General features: G+C 43.5%; 2 protein-coding genes across 9 annotated transcripts in view; one reads left to right on the top strand and one right to left on the bottom strand.

Annotated features, from left to right (window-relative positions):
- The window catches only part of CIT (citron rho-interacting serine/threonine kinase), a 73,356-nt gene extending 63,486 nt beyond the window's left edge, over positions 1-9,870 (bottom strand). For 3 of the 7 annotated variants that reach the window (XM_072146412.1, XM_072146450.1, XM_072146458.1), the window contains exons 1-4: positions 9,669-9,864; positions 4,431-4,528; positions 2,008-2,152; positions 225-400 (exon numbers count right to left, since the gene is read on the bottom strand). In XM_072146412.1, coding sequence (XP_072002513.1) covers positions 225-400; positions 2,008-2,152; positions 4,431-4,526 — 417 coding nt within the window. In that variant the 5' untranslated portion in view covers positions 4,527-4,528; positions 9,669-9,864. Of the gene's footprint in view, positions 1-224; positions 401-2,007; positions 2,153-4,430; positions 4,529-9,668 lie in introns of all 7 variants that reach the window. The other 4 variants (XR_011854881.1, XM_072146441.1, XM_072146432.1 and 1 more) reach the window with 4 other exon arrangements.
- Positions 9,871-15,204: 5,334 nt separating this feature from the next.
- Positions 15,205-19,310, top strand: part of BICDL1 (BICD family like cargo adaptor 1) — a 44,620-nt gene continuing 40,514 nt past the window's right edge. For both annotated transcript variants that reach the window (XR_011854876.1, XM_072146382.1), the window contains exon 1: positions 15,205-15,947. Coding sequence is in view for 1 of the 2 variants with exons in the window: in XM_072146382.1 (XP_072002483.1) it covers positions 15,648-15,947 (300 nt within the window). In the remaining variant the exon portion in view is untranslated. The remainder of the gene's footprint in view (positions 15,948-19,310) is intronic.

Here is a 19,310-nt window from a genome sequence, read left to right as displayed (position 1 = left end):
GACCGTGGTAATCGCTTATATTTGCTATCCATGGCCTACTTCCTTCTAAAATCGTGTTGTAAAATTATGCTAATGAGCCCAAGAGGCTACCCTAGGCATTGACGACTGTTACACTGTCTCAAACTCTCTCTGCTCCCTCAGCAATTGTGCAGTGAGCAGGTAGTGAATGTCCCTGGTAACCCCCAAAGTCCTGTAAAGAAAGAAGATAAATAACTACTAAGAACCTGTTCTTTTGCAAGAAGCGCTTTCTTCTTCATCACTTTCATAGCAAATATATCTCCAGTGAGCTTCTCTTTTACAACATGCACATCTGCAAAGTGGCCCCGTCCTACGACATTCTTTACATCAAAATCCTTAGCACTCGGTTGGAGCTCACGTAATTCCGCAATAGTTTCAGAATCTGGTGGGAAAAAAATACATATTTAAAATCTTCATTGCCTGAATCCAGCATAAATTACATCAAATAATACAGCAAATTAAAATACAATATTGCAATATGTAATGGTATGTGCAATATTGTATTTTAATTTGATGTATTATTTGATGTAATTTGTATTTTAACCATCATAGTTTATAAATAACGTGTATGTATAGTATCTAACCATTAACCTGAGCACATTCATTGCTAGTTTTGATTCAATGTTGGAGTTAAGGTAGTGCTGAGTTATTACCATTTATATTCAAATATTAGAATAGATTAAAAAACAAATGTAAAGGGGATCTTCATAAATTTTGTCCAACCATTTGCCCATATAACTGTATGAAACCAAATACAATCGTCGGGGAGATTTATCAGTTAGTCTATGCTAAAATTTGAGTAGCCTGAAATGCCTTGTGCTACATCTATTGAGGGTTTTCTGCCTTGTCTGAAAAAGGGACGTGGCCTCAATAAAAGGGGCTGTAGTCTAGCCCATGCCCCAGGTATTAAAGCCATTCATGGACAGTATATTATTGGTGGAGGGGGTAATGTAATGTACTTTTAAAGGGGATTTCCAGTGTACTTGTCTGCTGCACCATTTGATCATACTACTACTGGAAGTGGCAAGGGAAGATGCAGACCCTGAAAGGTGTGGAGCCAGAGCAGGTTACAGCTTTTGATTGTATCCCAAGATAAGCTAGAAAACCCCTGTCATCACTCGGTGGTGCTTAGTTATTCTTATGTATTATACAACAAGAGGTGACATTCTGGCGAGTAGCTGCCATTACTTCTGCCCAGCTCATTCCTTGTTCGCTGCATGTATTTATACGTCAGGATGTTGTAAATGTATACATACATGCAGAGGGCAAGATATGAACTGGAGAGAAGCAATGGCAGTCTCGCCTCCTGCTGTATATTTACATTTCACATTGCCTTGCATTGCTGGCGTATAATTTACCTCACTTTGCTAGTCTTAGCAGGAGGCAGTGGTGGACATCAGCTCCAGGGTGAAGCAGCACACCTTGTCTATTCTCTTCCTGCTCTGCACTGGTGGCCATGGGGAGAGGGGCGGGGCTACAGAGTGCAGGGGGAGGAGCCGGCCCCGACCTGTGTGGCTGAGCTGCCGGTGAGCTTTTGCCTTTCTGCCATGCTTTTACTAGTAGTGATCCCTGTTGCACTGAAGCTGCCAGTGGCATGAGGGGTTGTTATTAGAACTAAATAGGCCTCATAAGGTCAATGGGCCTGGAGCAACCACTCCTCTACCCCCCCCCCCCCCACGCCTGGTAGCTACAGCACTGACGTGCAGGATAGGGCCACAGGGAAGGTTAGGTATATGGGGGGCCCAATTCTAAGTTCACATCAGGGCCCACTAGGGTATTGTTACTGGTCCATTCTCTAAAACTTTATTAAATCTCCCCACTGTCTCCATACAATTTACATTGACAGCCCCACTATTGAACTCAGTTCCCTGTCACATATCACTGGTACAGCTTTTTAAAAGTTCTGTTTGGTTGGTATTGGTGAACAAGACTAACTTTACTGTTCTGATTCATGCCTCTGTATTTCTAAAGAAATGGAACCAAACTTACATTTCTTTACAAAGTTAGACACATGTTTAATCTTCATTAATGCAGGACTGTTACATTCTTCAAAGAGGACAAATAAGGAATCCAGGAGTCCTTCCCTGGTTAGAGCAGACAGTTGTTGCAAAGGGAACTGACATGATGATTTTCCCTAGAAACAAGAAAGACTTGTTAAATAATTAAAGCATTAACATCCTCCTTATGGATGGTTATAAGATGACCCACAGTATGAATATACTGCCTGGAAACATTGTTGTTTTGCCATTTTTTGCTATCAGGTTTATTATAAGGAGGAATATACTCCAAGATTCCACAACTACTTTATTCAGGTTTTAAGGTCACATCTAGAAGATTCTATTACAGTAATACAAAAGTTGGGTGGAAAATAACTGGCAGAAGGGGTGGTCACCGCAGTAAGATGGTTCAGTGCATCTAAGAGATTATTTGACAATAGGAGGGAAGGTTCCCTCTGTGACTCCTGGAGGGGTTTTACATTCATTTTAGGACATGGGTTTATAATTTTGTGTTTTATTTATATGCGTGTTTTAGGTAAAGGTGGTTATTTTAATTTTTTATATTTATTTAAACATTTTTCTCCTTTTTAGACAATTTTCTTTAGACCTCCTATAGTTCATACACTATATGGCAATCCTACTGTATTGCAATATATTGCAAAATTCATAATTCCCGCCAACATCCATCTGCTGCGGTCAAGTCCTAGTGACCCTCTATTTCTGTTCAAGTTACTGGTGAAGCCGATCACTGGCCTCAGTTGGGACCACCATTGAAGAGGGGACTTGAACAGAAAAAGACTACAAGAAGACATTGTCAAGAACTATCAGCAGCAAAGATTTGACTGATTGTGCTGACATAGACTTTTCATAATATAAAATCAACTGCTTAAAAAACAAATAACCATCTAAGTATTCTCACCTGCGCTCCTCTCCAGCATGGGAGAGGGAGGTGCTGGGGTGTCCATTATTAGAAGAAAGAAGTATATTGTTCACCGCATCAACGTCCTTGCCCGCTCTTTATTAGCGCACATCAAGCGCCAAGAGTGACGTTAGATTAGACAGTACCTTTCTTGATGGAAAAAGGTGTGCTCGTATTCCACGCTCTCACTCAGCTTTCTTCCGGTCTTGTTGGACGAAAACTCCGGATCGTTGTTTGTTACCGGTGCATGGGTAAAATCCTCCGACCAGGAACTGCTGCCACCGTGTGGTGTGTTCCACAAATTTCGCGGTCACTCCGGTTCACTCGTCAAAAGGAAGAGAAGATAACACGCGATAGTGCAGACAACTTTTGTGGTAATTAAGTTGAAACATTTATTCAATATACTCACAGACAAAAGTTAAAATAAGGCCTTTAGTAATTTAAAAATGCACGTTCGGTTTTCCTCGCCCGACTCCAAGTTTTGCCTCCACGGCTTCTTCCGGGGCTTCAGAAGAAGCCGTGGAGGCGAAACTCGGAGTCGGGCAAGGAAAACCGAACGTGCATTTTTAAATTACTAAAGGCCTTATTTTAACTTTTGTCTGTGAGTATATTGAATAAATGTTTCAACTTAATTACCACAAAAGTTGTCTGCACTATCGCGTGTTATCTTCTCTTCCTTTTGACGAGTGAACCGGAGTGACCGCGAAATTTGTGGAACACACCACACGGTGGCAGCAGTTCCTGGTCGGAGGATTTTACCCACGCACCGGTAACAAACAACGATCCAGAGTTTTCGTTCAGCAAGACCGGAAGAAAGCCGAGTGAGAGCGTGGAATACGAGCACACCTTTTTCCATCAAGAAAGGTACTGTCTAATCTAACTTCACTCTTGGCGCTTGATGTGCGCTAATAAAGAGCGGGCAAGGACGTTGATGCGGTGAACAATATACTTCTTTCTTCTGTTGAATCTTTAGGTGTTTTTGGACTTTCTCGCCTGTGTTCCCCTGCGCCGCCCCCCCCCCCCCTATCGAATGTTTTTTCTTTTACATAAAAGGAGTGTGCCGGACAGTGTGCCAGTGTGCCGGACATCTCATCCCTGCGCTCCTGGCTGCTAATTATAAGTTTCTTTTTTAGGTGATCCCGGCGTGTCAGGCTTAGCAACACAGCCGGGATCAAGATGAAGAGGAGCGCAGGTGAGTGTCCTTACACGGATCCTTAAGTGGCTGATTTCCTTTAAACTTTTTTTTAGTTTTTCATACTATTTGCAGCCTTAATTCAAAATTTTTAAAAAATTAGTTGGACAACCCATTTAAAATTTAGAAGCACTAACATTTATGTTACACGCTATATTCTTGTTTCTATTTGGACTCATCATCTTTATCTGCATTATATTTATTTTGATTACAGTATAAAAATAAGTTGCTGTCCCCTATCTAGTGAATGCAGCATCTCAACCCCCAGTGTAGGGCAGCTCTCTAAAATATTATAAGCTACTACCTGGAAAAAGTGATGAAGTCGTGTGGCTCTGCTGGTGAGAGGCTCTGAAGACAGGCTGTCTGTTCCACCACGGATTCCAACCTTGAATTTCAACATTTCTGGAAAAAGAAATGATATTACTCAGTCAGGATTTATTTTTTTTGCAGGTGAGAAAAACAGAAGAGAGATGAAATATACATCACAAATAAAAGCTAATTTTAAAGTGTCATTGGAGTGTTGTAATAATTTTAATAAACGTGTCAATGTGATTCTGCCTTTGAAATAAAGTGATGCAAATATTGGGCTTCTTGTCCTTTTCTTTCCAATGTTGTGCAGAAGAAGTGAAGTGGGCGGAGACTACTCTCTCTCTGTATCTGCCCTGAAGTTAAATCATATTTATGCAGCTCACAACTTGCATGAACCCTTGTGTTCTGTCATTAAGTAATTCAGCAGGAGATCCATTGAAATTCCTGCAAGTAAATACACTGAATACTGCAGAGTGGTCATACAGGATATATACAGACTAGCAGCTTTCATCATCTGGAGAAGCATGCAGCATGTAATAAGTATTAGAAAGCAGAAATGAAACAGTCACATGAAGTGTATCGTCTGTGTTGGGTGAGCACTACAGATTTACTGATGGTAAATATCCTAAACTTTTATGCTCGTTCTTTTGTCTAGGGCAGTGATGGCTAACTTTTTAGAGCTGGAGTGCCCAAACTTCAACTTAAAGCCACTTATTTATTGCAAGGTGCCAGCACAGCAATTTAAGCAGTAATTTTTTTCTCCTTTTCTTTGACAATTTTCAATCGTTCAGCCTCCTAAGGACACCAAAACAGTTGAAAGGAGGAGGGCAAATTCACCTATCATTGTAGGAAGATTCTCCAGGAAGGTTCTTTGAGTCCTGTCTGGTGAACTTCATTCTGGGGTGATGGCCCGGGTGCCCACAGAAAGGGCTCTGAGTGCCGCCTCTGGCACCCGTGCCATAGGTTCGCCACCACTGGTCTAGGGTATACTTGTGGTATGTCCGGGAACAAACAGACTATCATAAAAAAGATTTTATAAAAATATTCAAATGAACCGGAGGCTCTCCGGTCTAGGTCACCCAAGTGCCTCTCGGCTCCGCCGCCTGATAATCTATGCCAGTGTTGGCGAACCTATGGCACGGGTGCCAGAGGTGGCACTTTGAGCCCTCTCAGTGGGCACTCAGGCTGTTGCCCCAGCACAGAACTTGAGGGATCCTCCTGCAGAACCAGGTAGCCCAGGACGTGAACCACTCTGGGTCTATCTGGGACTGCAGGAAGAGAAGGTGTGGACAGGGTCAGATTATCATTGGAGCCATTAAAGCTCCTGCTCTTGCCCGCACAATTCTTCCTGTTCATTGGGTTGTCAAGGGAAGTTCCAATGGCAATCTGAATTTTCCAACCTTTTGTTAACGATATTGGTGTCCTCTGGACCGTTGAAAGCTGTATATAGCTGTACAGCACGGAGCAAGAAGATTTTAATAATTTAATGCTAGAATTGCTGTGTTGGCACTTTGCAATTAATAAGTGGGTCTGGTTTGCATTTTGGGCACTCGGTCTCTAAAAGGTTCGCCATCACTGATCTATGCCATTACTGTTTGGCTAATGTAACATTATATTTGTATATGTCCCCTATGATTTGTAAAACACTACGGATTATGATGGCGCTATATAAATAAAGATTATTATTATGTCATCATACGCTGCAGATTATTACTCCACAGCATGTAAGTATATAATTTGGGTTATCAATCTATAGGGTGTCACCTTATGCTGCAGGTTATCACTCCACAGCATGTTACCATATGCTGCAGGTTATCATTCCACAGCATGTCACCATATGCTGCAGGTTATCACTCCACAACATTTCATCATATGCTGAAGGTTATCACTCCACAGCATGTCATCATATGCTGAAGGTTATCACTCCACAGCATGTCAATGCTGCAGGTTATCACTCCACAGCATGTCATCATATGCTGCAGGTTATCACTCCACAGCATGTCATCATATGCTGCAGGTTATCACTTCCCGGCATGTCATCATATGCTGCAGGTTATCACTCCACAGCATGTCATCATATGCTGCAGGTTATCACTCCACAGCATGTCATCATATGCTGCAGGTTATCACTCCACAACATGTCATCATATGCTGCAGGTTATCACTCCCCTGCATATCATCATATGCTGCAGGTTATCACTCCCCAGCATGTCATCATATGCTGCAGGTTATCACTCCACAGCATGTCATCATATGCTGCAGGTTATCACTCCACAGCATGTCATCATATGCTGCAGGTTATCATTCCAGAGCATGTCATCATATGCTGCAGGTTATCACTCCACAGAAGTTTAGTATATGCTGCAGGTTATCACTCCACAGCATGTCACTATATGATGCAGGCTATCACTCCCCGGCATGTCATCATATGCTGCAGGTTATCACTCTCCAGCATGCCATCATATGCTGCAGGTTATCACTCCCCTGCGTGTCACTATATGCTGCAGGTTATCACTCCCCTGCGTGTCACTATATGCTGCAGGTTATCACTCCCCTGCGTGTCACTATATGCTGCAGGTTATCACTCTCCAGCATGCCATCATATGCTGCAGGTTATCACTCCCCAGCATGTCATCATATGCTGCAGGTTATCACTCTCCAGCATGTCATCATATGCTGCAGGTTATCACTCTCCAGCATGTCATCATATGCTGCAGGTTATCACTCTCCAGCATGTCATCATATGCTGCAGGTTATCACTCCCCAGCATGTCATCATATGATGCAGGTCATCATTTCACAGCATGTCATCTTATGCTGCAGGTTATCACTCCACAGCATGTCATCATATGCTGCAGGTTATCACTCCACAGCATGTCACTATATGCTGCAGGTTATCACTCCACAGCATGTCACTATATGCTGCAGGTTATCACTCCACAGCATGTCACTATATGCTGCAGGTTATCACTCCACAGTATGTCACTATATGCTGCAGGTTATCACTCCACAGTATGTCACTATATGCTGCAGGTTATCACTCCACAGCATGTCACTATATGCTGCAGGTTATCACTCCACAACATGTCACTATATGCTGCAGGTTATCACTCCACAACATGTCACTATATGCTGCAGGTTATCACTCCACAGCATGTTACTATATGCTGCAGGTTATCACTCCCCAGCATGTCATCATATGCTGCAGGTTATCACTCCCCAGCATGTCATCATATGCTGCAGGTTATCACTCCCCAGCATGTCACTATATGCTGCAGGTTATCACTCCCCAGCATGTCATCATATGCTGCAGGTTATCACTCCCCTGCGTGTCATCATATGCTGCAGGTTATCACTCCATAGCATGTCACTATATGCTGCAGGTTATCACTCCATAGCATGTCACCATATGCTGCAGGTTATCACTCCATAGCATGTCACTATATGCTGCAGGTTATCACTCCACAGCATATCATATGCTGCAGGTTATCACTCCACAGCATATCATATGCTGCAGGTTATCACTCCACAGCATGTTACTATATGCTGCAGGTTATCACTCTCCAGCATGTCACTATATGCTGCAGGTTATCACTCCACAGCATGTCACTATATGCTGCAGGTTATCACTCCACAGCATATCATATGCTGCAGGTTATCACTCCACAGCATATCATATGCTGCAGGTTATCACTCCACAGCATGTTACTATATGCTGCAGGTTATCACTCTCCAGCATGTCACTATATGCTGCAGGTTATCACTCCACAGCATGTCACTATATGCTGCAGGTTATCACTCCACAGCATGTTACTATATGCTGCAGGTTATCACTCCACAGCATGTTACTATATGCTGCAGGTTATCACTCCACAGCATGTCACTATATGCTGCAGGTTATCACTCCACAACATGTCACTATATGCTGCAGGTTATCACTCCACAACATGTCACTATATGCTGCAGGTTATCACTCCACAACATGTCACTATATGCTGCAGGTTATCACTCCCCAGCATGTCACTATATGCTGCAGGTTATCACTCCACAACATGTCACTATATGCTGCAGGTTATCACTCCACAACATGTCATCATATGCTGCAGGTTATCACTCCACAGCATGTCATCATATGCTGCAGGTTATCACTCCACAGCATGTCATCATATGCTGCAGGTTATCACTCCACAGCATGTCATCATATGCTGCAGGTTATCACTCCACAACATGTCACAATATGCTGCAGGTTATCACTCCACAACATGTCACTATATGCTGCAGGTTATCACTCCACAGCATGTCATCATATGCTGCAGGTTATCACTCCACAACATGTCACTATATGCTGCAGGTTATCACTCTCCAGCATGCCATCATATGCTGCAGGTTATCACTCCACAGCATGTCATCATATGCTGCAGGTTATCACTCCACAGCATGTCATCATATGCTGCAGGTTATCACTCCACAGCATGTCATCATATGCTGCAGGTTATCACTCCCCAGCATGTCATCATATGCTGCAGGTTATCACTCCCCAGCATGTCATCATATGCTGCAGGTTATCACTCCCCAGCATGTCACTATATTCTGCAGGTTATCACTCCCCAGCATGTCATCATATGCTGCAGGTTATCACTCCCCAGCATGTCATCATATGCTGCAGGTTATCACTCCACATCATGTCATCATATGCTGCAGGTTATCACTCCCCTGCGTGTCATCATATGCTGCAGGTTATCACTCCATAGCATGTCACAAATCACTCCACAACAAAAACAACCTTAGTTTGGGTGATTTTATTTTGTTATAAATTAAACGTCACATTTGTTCTATGTGAACAAACCCTTAATTTTAATCTAAGTAACAATGTGAAACCTAACAAGGATTTGTTACACTAGCAAATTATGACATTTATGACTCTCACTGTAGTCATTGGTTGGCAATGTGAGGGGAACTAATCCGCCGTGTGTCACTGTTGATGTGTAAATACAATGTATCACTGCACAGACTGGATACAATTGTATCCGCCGCCCGGTGACAGCAGCACAAGATGCATCACATCCCGCGGATGGATACAAGGAAGCTGTAGAACCCTGGTGTATTCTCGTGTATATTATGTGACAAGCCCCCAGCTGACAGGGCAGATACACTGGGCAGTGCCCGGACACATCACTTTACCTCACCCCACCACTACAAAGCAAACATGCATCGCGTCCTATAACCGCACTCACCGGACCCCGCTCCTTACCGCCATTAAATTCAAACAAACTTTGAGTGGTGTGACGTCACCTCCGGGGCGGTGCCCTGGTCGCCGCTTCCTCCCGGTTCGCGCTGCACCGGTTACTATCTGCTTCTAGTTACTGTTCTTCTCTAGTGACACCGCAGCTGCTGGCCACCTCTCTCATGACACGCACTCCGCTCCGTACTACTTCTGCAGCCTGTGGCTCCGGATAAGCTTGTTTGCCCACACACAAGATGTCCTCTCCAGCCTCACAAGACTTCCTCTAGGTTCCACTCTCCCACGCCCCCTAGTGGGTAATTTAGAATCCACACCAACTGCCACTAGACACTTGTCTATGAGTGTGTGCTAGGGGTGTGTTCACATTACTGCATCTCAGATCGGTATTTCCTTCCTTCCCCATTGTTGAATGTGTTTGGCAAGGAAACAAAGCAGAATTCACATACTCTGTATGAGGGACTGTGCAATCACTAAGATCCCACATTAATACTAAACCAAATTTATGGAGTTTTTATGAATTGATATGAAAATTATAATTACATGGTTTAGAAAAGCAAATGAAACCGTGTTTAATATTTATTTTGCCATATTTTGATGCCAGATGACTATATATTTTATTGTATGTTGCTGTGTATGAGGTCTTCTGCGGGAGTAGCCGTAGGTTTCATCCATCCAAAATAGAAAAAATGGTCCGTTTTTAAGCAGTCTGTTAAAAACCGCATGCGTTTTTTTTTTAACCGCATCCATTTTTGACCAGTTTTAATTAAGATATTTGGTAAAACCTGTCAAAAAGGCATGCGTTTTTTAACGGACTTCTTAAAAACAGACCAAAAACAGGTTCTAAACGCCATGTGTGGCATCACCCTTAAGCGGAAACAAAGGAAGGAAAAAAGAACACAACATACATTTCAAGAGCTGTTACCCCACTAAACTGCCTCGGGCACACTATGAAATAAGCTTTGTAGTGTTACCTAAAATATGAGTCATGTACAAATGAGCTGAGAAGAGTCACTTTTTTATTTTATTTAATTATTATAGCAACCCCTATAACGACACGCATTGTACACTTACAGTGTAGCGTTGTTAATGGTGTATGGCAACGTCTAAAATTACAGCAATATGAGGCAGAAACCCACTACAAGCCATGATTGGAGCTGTAACTTGTCCTCAGTGTTAACCATTTAAAGGGCATCTACCATCGGGATGAAAGAATGTATGCAAATAAGCCTGAGGGGCTCCAGGCTCCATAGGTGTTAATGGATCCTGGAGCCCCTCAGGCTTAATTGCACACAGCCCTTCATCCTGGTAGATGTTATTTTAAGTGCCCCAGTCAAACATGTCAGCACCGCTTACAGTGAGACAGTAGTAAATATCATCTAGAAGGTGTTACGCTGCTTGAAAACATATCGTAGTGGTTTCACTTTCATCTGACAGGTTCCCCTATAAATGGTGGCGGCCATGTGTGATGTCATGGTGGGAGATAGTGATTCCAACACATTTCTTATTTAGTAATAACCTAAATATGATGTATAAACTTAGATAAAAGAAGTTCCTATTCATAGATCATATATTTTGATCATATATAAAATCCCAATGCACACCATTATTGGAGTTACTCTAACCATAGAATAACACTAACCCACAGTATCCACCACCATCAAGGATTCTGTGTATAATATAGTACATGACCATCTATATAACTAGCCACAATAAAGAAGCAACAGTCTGACATTAGTGGGATGGGAGAGTCCATGTTGTTGTTGTTTTTATTTTCCCAACTCAATTATACCGGCCTGCAGCGGCTCCAGTACCAGACCATTTATAGATGGTCAGGTACTGCACTGTATCTGGATCTTCCTAGAACCACTGGTGGTGTTGGGTACTGGGTAATGGTAAGGGGGTTAATGATGCCAGTTTTTTTACTGGCAATTAAGCCCCTTCTACACTGGCGTTTTTCACGCGCGATTTCTGCGCGTGCATTTGACGCGCAGAACTTGCATTGCACTCTGTCCCATTGTATTCAATGGCTCTTTCTTCATTAGCGTTGTTTTTCACGCGCGTGCTTGCGTTCGTTTGCACGCACGTCAAAATCGCAACATGCTCTATTTTTGTGTTTCACGCGCGTTTTTCACGCCCCATTCAAGTCTATGGGGACGTATCAAAAACGCATTGCACTCGCGAACATTGCAAGTGCAATGCGAGTGCAATGCGTTTTAAACGTAAGGGTTGCTAGGTGACCAGAATAACAGTATTTCCCCTGCTCGCGAACGATCATTTAATTAAAAAAACACAATGAAGAACAGTGAAGAATAGAATAAAAACAGTGAACACAGTGAACACAGGATCATTTAAGAGAAAAACACAGTGCAGAACACAGTGCAGAATAGATTACAGATGTTCGGCACATCTGCTTACTTGTCGGGAGATACGCGCGGAACGGTGCGAGCAAAATAGCATGTGAAGAACAATATATATGTGTGAAGAACACATTGCAGATGTATTTAAACATCTGCAATTTGTTCTTCACACACATATATATTGTTCTTCACATGCTATTTTGGGCGCACCGTTCCGAGCGTATCTCCCGACAAGTAAGCAGATGTGCCGAACATCTGTAATCTATTCTGCACTGTGTTCTGCACTGTGTTTTTCTCTTAAATGATCCTGTGTTCACTGTGTTCACTGTTTTTATTCTATTCTTCACTGTTCTTCACATCTGCTAACTTGTCGGGAGATAATATACACGGGGAACAGTGAAGAATAGATCGCAGATGTTTGCAACTTATCAGAAGACATTATTTTTCAATTAAATAACCCATTTTAATCCCAAACCATGGTCCCTTTGAAAAATGCTCGATTCTCCCATTGACTCGCGCGTGAAAAATGTGCCGAAAACGCAAAAAAAACGCTAACAACACGCGTGTGAAAAACGCAAAAACGCTAATTACTCCAAGGAAAAATGAACAAAAACGCAGCCAAAAACGTCAGTTTTTCACGCATTGCACCCTGACGTGAAACGCAACGCTAGTGTGGAAGAGGCCTTACTAAGCCCTGAATTTAGTAATGCATGCTTTCTATAACTATAAAACAGCAACATAAATATGGTGAAAAAATAGCTGAAAAATATATTACAATAGGTTTACCATTTTATTAAAAAGTATCTACAAAGTTCACCTCATGTATGGATCTGTTAAAGGAAATAAAATAATCATTTAAGGCAAACAATGTTGCTTCTTTCAAAGTGCACATTCTTTCGGTGACACATTTTATCCAAAATGTTTGTATTGCAAATGCATCATCAGCAAGCAGCCTTAGGAAACTTGAAGTTATCCACTAACCGTAAGCATCTTACACTAGTGTACTAAACCTAAACTGACTAATCTTAATAATCTTAATTAACCTTAGTCCACTAACCCTAGGCCGCTAACTGTAATCTACTAACTCTAGTTTACTAATCCTATGCCACTAACACTAGCCCAGTCATCACAGCCCATTAATCCTAGACCCTTAGGGCACGTTCACACGTTCCGCTAGCTAACGCGACGCTAGAGCACAGGGGGCGGAGTTTGGGGCGATCCCATATGCGTTTCCAGAGAAACGCATGCGATCGGGTTATTAATCGCATGCGTTTCCCTGGAAACACATGTACGTTCGGGCCAAGGACCTCCCCCTGTGCACTAGCGCCGCGTTATGAAGGACGCCTAGCGGTATGTGTGACCGCGGCCTCAACCTTACACTTTAGACTACTAACCCCAAGTCCATTCAACCTGGACCTCTAACCCTAAGCAACTAACCATAGTCCTCTAAGCCTGAGCCACTAATCTCAAGCCACTGACCCTAAGATATATACCCTAGTCCACTCTAAGCCTCTAACCTTTGGCAACTAATATATACAGTGCACCCAGTATATATTGTGCCATCCATAATTAATCATGAGTGCGTCAATGTGCGACAGGGGGTGTATGGAGGGCACAGACCTGGTGTTTTCTGTAACACCAGCAGCGATGTTTGGGTGGCATGTAACAGCTAGTGGCACATGGGCACTGCCAGCTTGGTTGGGATCATCGTTCCCCGAGACTGGTGGTCCGTCGCCATGACAGCCTCGGGTCTTCTTAAGACCCAAGGACTTGTCATTTCTACACATTTGTTACAATGTGCTGAGGACACATTGTAACAGATCAGGTGGGCATAGGACACTTGTACTCAGTAGGGAAAATGTTGGATTAGCTGGATACAAACTCGCATCACACTCGCAGCGAGTGTTGCCTGGATCTCCCGGCCGGAACGCTGCAAACCAGAACTGAACTCAGCATGTCAATTCAGTTCCTATTTGCAGCATTGGGGCCGGGAGATCCAGGCAACACTCACAAGTGTGGAAGGGGCCTTATATTCTAGGTTCTTCAAAGTAACCACCTTTTGCTTTGATTACCGCTTTGCACACTCTTGATGAGCTTCAAGACGTAGTCACCAGAAAAGGTTTTCACATCACAGGTGTGTTCTATCAGGTTTAATAAGTAAGATTTCTTGCCCTACAAATGGGGTTGGGACCACCAGTTGTGTTGTGCAGAAGGTGGATACACAGTCCTACTGAATATTTTGTTAGAATTTGTATTATGGCTAGAAAAAAGCAGCTAAGTAAACAAAAACAAGTGGCTATCATTACTATAAGGAATGAAGGTCAGTCAGTCTGAAAAATTGTGAAAATTTTGAAAGTGTCCTTAAGTGCAGTTGCAAAAACCATCAAGCGCTACAAATAAACTGGCTCAGAGGAGGACCGCCCCAGGAAAAGAAGACCAGGAGTCACCTCTCATGCGGAGGATGGGTTCATCTGAGTCCCCAGCCTCAGAAATCTCAGGTTACCAGCAGCTCAGATTAGAGACCAGGTCACTGCCACACAGAGTTCTAGCAGCAGATACATCTCTATAACAACTGGTAAGAGGAGCAGCCTTCATGGTAACATAGCTGCTAGGAATCCACAGCTAAGGACAGGCAACAAGCACAAGAGACTTGTTTGGGCTAAAGAATACAAGGAATGACATTAGACCAGTGGAAATTTGTGCTTTGGTCTGATGAGTCCAAATTTGAGATCTTTGGTTCCAACCATCATGTCTTTGTGTGACACAGAAAAGATTAACTAATGAACATGCCTGGTTCCCACCAAGAAGCATGGAGGAGGAGGTGTGAGGGTGTGGGGGGCTTTGCTGGGGACACTGTTGGAGATTTATTCAGAATTGAAGGTATACTGAACCAGCACACATTTTTCCTGGTACTTTTAGTGGAGGTGAGGTATATCAGTGCTGTCGTCACCTCCAAGTTGCTCTTCATAATTCTTTATTTATTAAACAAAAAATAGTTATTGAGAGAACAGGAAGTCATCCTCCTCTTTAGCCCGTGCACCTGTAGCCTGCAGAGCGGCCGCTAGGGGCGCGCACAGCACGCACTGCCAGCCTCACCGCACAGCTGATCGCGCAACCCTCCGGAGCCAATGAGCAGCGGGAGCAGAACAGGTGCCGGTGACGTCACGGGCTGCGCACGCACTGCCAGGCTCTTGCAGAGATGGGTGCGGGGGAGCGCAGCGCTGTAGGGAAAGGAGAGCGCAGCGCAGCCCGAGGCCTGCCCGGCCGGACACCCAGTCACTGATTATACCGGGGTGCGGGCGGAGGGGGCAGGGGCACTGCCCCGGCTATAGCCGCTGAGCACTGGCACTAGACCGGCGCTCAGGAAGCCGGGTACCTGGTGATAAATCACTGCCGGCTGCCGGCTCCTGTGCTCGGCCAGTGTCTGGGCCCCGCTCGGGGTGCGCTTTGCTGGCAGAGGGTGCTAGGCACTGAGCCCACGCAATGGTATAGTGCGGGCATGTGAGCCGTGCGCCGGCACCACCTTATAGCGCCCACCTAGTCTAGAGCGCTGCACGCAGATAATCCTCACCAGTCACACGCAGGTTCAGCACCAGACGCCCGGACAGCGCCCCATGGAGCTCCCTGCCAGCCGCCGTTCTACGTCCTCCCCAGAGCGGCCGGAGCAGCCGGAGCCCGGGCGTGGGCACCTGGAGCTGGACGAGGAGCTGGTGCTGATGGCAGCAGAGGGAGAGGGGGACCCGGAGGAGGAGACCGAGGGCTCCGGGGAGGACCCAGCGCTGCTCTCCGTCATCCGCCAGAAGGAGAGGGACCTGATGCTGGCGGCCCGGCTGGGGAAAGCCCTGCTGGAGAGGAACCAGGACATGAGCCGGCGCTATGAGGACATGCAGAGGGAGCTGACAGAGCGCCTGGAGGTCAGAGCTGCCCTGGACCTGCCTCATATGTATCGTATACCTGTGTGATATGTGTACACCTGCCTCATATGTATCGTATACCTGTGTGATATGTACATACCTGCCTCATATGTATCGTATACCTGTGTGATATGTATACACCTGCCTCATATGTATCGTATACCTGTGTGATATGTATACACCTGCCTCATCTATATTGTATGAGATGTCTATATACCTGTGTGATATGTATACACCTGCCTCATATGTATCGTATACCTGTGTGATTTGTGTACACCTGCCTCATCTGTATTGTATGAGATGTCTATATACCTGTGTGATGTGTATATACCTGCCTCATATGTATCGTATACCTGTGTGATTTGTGTACACCTGCCTCATCTGTATTGTATGAGATGTCTATATACCTGTGTGATATGTACATACCTGCCTCATATGTATCGTATACCTGTGTGATATGTATACACCTGCCTCATATGTATCGTATACCTGTGTGATATGTATACACCTGCCTCATCTGTATTGTATGAGATGTCTATATACCTGTGTGATATGTACATACCTGCCTCATATGTATCGTATACCTGTGTGATGTGTGTACACCTCCTGCCTCATATGTATCGTATACCTGTGTGATATGTACATACCTGCCTCATCTGTATTGTATGAGATGTCTATATACCTGTGTGATATGTACATACCTGCCTCATATGTATCGTATACCTGTGTGATATGTATACACCTGCCTCATCTGTATTGTATGAGATGTCTATATACCTGTGTGATATGTACATACCTGCCTCATATGTATCGTATACCTGTGTGATGTGTGTACACCTCCTGCCTCATATGTATCGTATACCTGTGTGATGTGTGTACACCTCCTGCCTCATATGTATCGTATACCTGTGTGATATGTACATACCTGCCTCATCTGTATTGTATGAGATGTCTATATACCTGTGTGATATGTACATACCTGCCTCATATGTATCGTATACCTGTGTGATATGTACATACCTGCCTCATCTGTATTGTATGAGATGTCTATATACCTGTGTGATATGTACATACCTGCCTCATATGTATCGTATACCTGTGTGATATGTATACACCTGCCTCATATGTATCGTATACCTGTGTGATATGTATACACCTGCCTCATATGTATCGTATACCTGTGTGATATGTATACACCTGCCTCATCTGTATTGTATGAGATGTCTATATACCTGTGTGATATGTACATACCTGCCTCATATGTATCGTATACCTGTGTGATGTGTGTACACCTCCTGCCTCATATGTATCGTATACCTGTGTGATATGTACATACCTGCCTCATCTGTATTGTATGAGATGTCTATATACCTGTGTGATATGTACATACCTGCCTCATATGTATCGTATACCTGTGTGATATGTATACACCTGCCTCATATGTATCGTATACCTGTGTGATATGTATACACCTGCCTCATATGTATCGTATACCTGTGTGATATGTATACACCTGCCTCATCTGTATTGTATGAGATGTCTATATACCTGTGTGATATGTACATACCTGCCTCATATGTATCGTATACCTGTGTGATGTGTGTACACCTCCTGCCTCATATGTATCGCATACCTGTGTGATATGTGTACACCTCCTGCCTCATATGTATCGTATACCTGTGTGATATGTACATACCTGCCTCATCTGTATTGTATGAGATGTCTATATACCTGTGTGATATGTACATACCTGCCTCATATGTATCGTATACCTGTGTGATATGTATACACCTGCCTCATCTGTATTGTATGAGATGTCTATATACCTGTGTGATATGTACATACCTGCCTCATATGTATCGTATACCTGTGTGATGTGTGTACACCTCCTGCCTCATATGTATATACCTGTGTGATATGTACATACCTGCCTCATATGTATCGTATACCTGTGTGATGTGTGTACACCTCCTGCCTCATATGTATCGTATACCTGTGTGATATGTACATACCTGCCTCATCTGTATTGTATGAGATGTCTATATACCTGTGTGATATGTACATACCTGCCTCATATGTATCGTATACCTGTGTGATATGTATACACCTGCCTCATATGTATCGTATACCTGTGTGATATGTATACACCTGCCTCATATGTATCGTATACCTGTGTGATATGTATACACCTGCCTCATCTGTATTGTATGAGATGTCTATATACCTGTGTGATATGTACATACCTGCCTCATATGTATCGTATACCTGTGTGATGTGTGTACACCTGCCTCATCTGTATTGTATGAGATGTCTATAAACCTGTGTGATATGTGTACACCTGCCTCATATGTATCGTATACCTGTGTGATATGTATACACCTGCCTCATATGTATCGTATACCTGTGTGATATGTGTACACCTGCCTCATGTATCGTATGAGATGTCTATATACCTGTGTGATATGTGTACACCAGCCTCATATGTATCGTATACCTGTGTGATATGTATACACCTGCCTCATCTGTATTGTATGAGATGTCTATATACCTGTGTGATATGTGTACACCTGCCTCATATGTATCGTATACCTGTGTGATGTGTGTACACCTGCCTCATCTGTATTGTATGAGATGTCTATAAACCTGTGTGATATGTGTACACCTGCCTCATATGTATCGTATACCTGTGTGATATGTATACACCTGCCTCATATGTATCGTATACCTGTGTGATATGTGTACACCTGCCTCATGTATCGTATGAGATGTCTATATACCTGTGTGATATGTGTACACCAGCCTCATATGTATCGTATACCTGTGTGATATGTATACACCTGCCTCATCTGTATTGTATGAGATGTCTATATACCTGTGTGATATGTACATACCTGCCTCATATGTATCGTATACCTGTGTGATGTGTGTACACCTGCCTCATATGTATCGTATACCTGTGTGATATGTATACACCTGCCTTATATGTATCGTATACCTGTGTGATATGTATACACCTGCCTCATCTGTATTGTATGAGATGTCTATAAACCTGTGTGATATGTGTACACCTGCCTCATATGTATCGTATACCTGTGTGATATGTATACACCTGCCTCATATGTATCGTATACCTGTGTGATATGTGTACACCTGCCTCATCTGTATTGTATGAGATGTCTATATATCTGTGTGATATGTATACACCTGCCTCATATGTATCGTATACCTGTGTGATATGTATACACCTGCCTCATATGTATCGTATACCTGTGTGATATGTATACACCTGCCTCATCTGTATCGTATACCTGTGTGATATGTATACACCTGCCTCATCTGTATTGTATGAGATGTCTATATACC

Source organism: Engystomops pustulosus, chromosome 1, assembly GCF_040894005.1.
Source record: "Engystomops pustulosus chromosome 1, aEngPut4.maternal, whole genome shotgun sequence".
Taxonomy (NCBI): Eukaryota; Metazoa; Chordata; class Amphibia; order Anura; family Leptodactylidae; genus Engystomops; species Engystomops pustulosus.
Note: the sequence above shows the minus strand (reverse complement) of the source record. Positions and strands in the feature narration are given on the sequence as shown.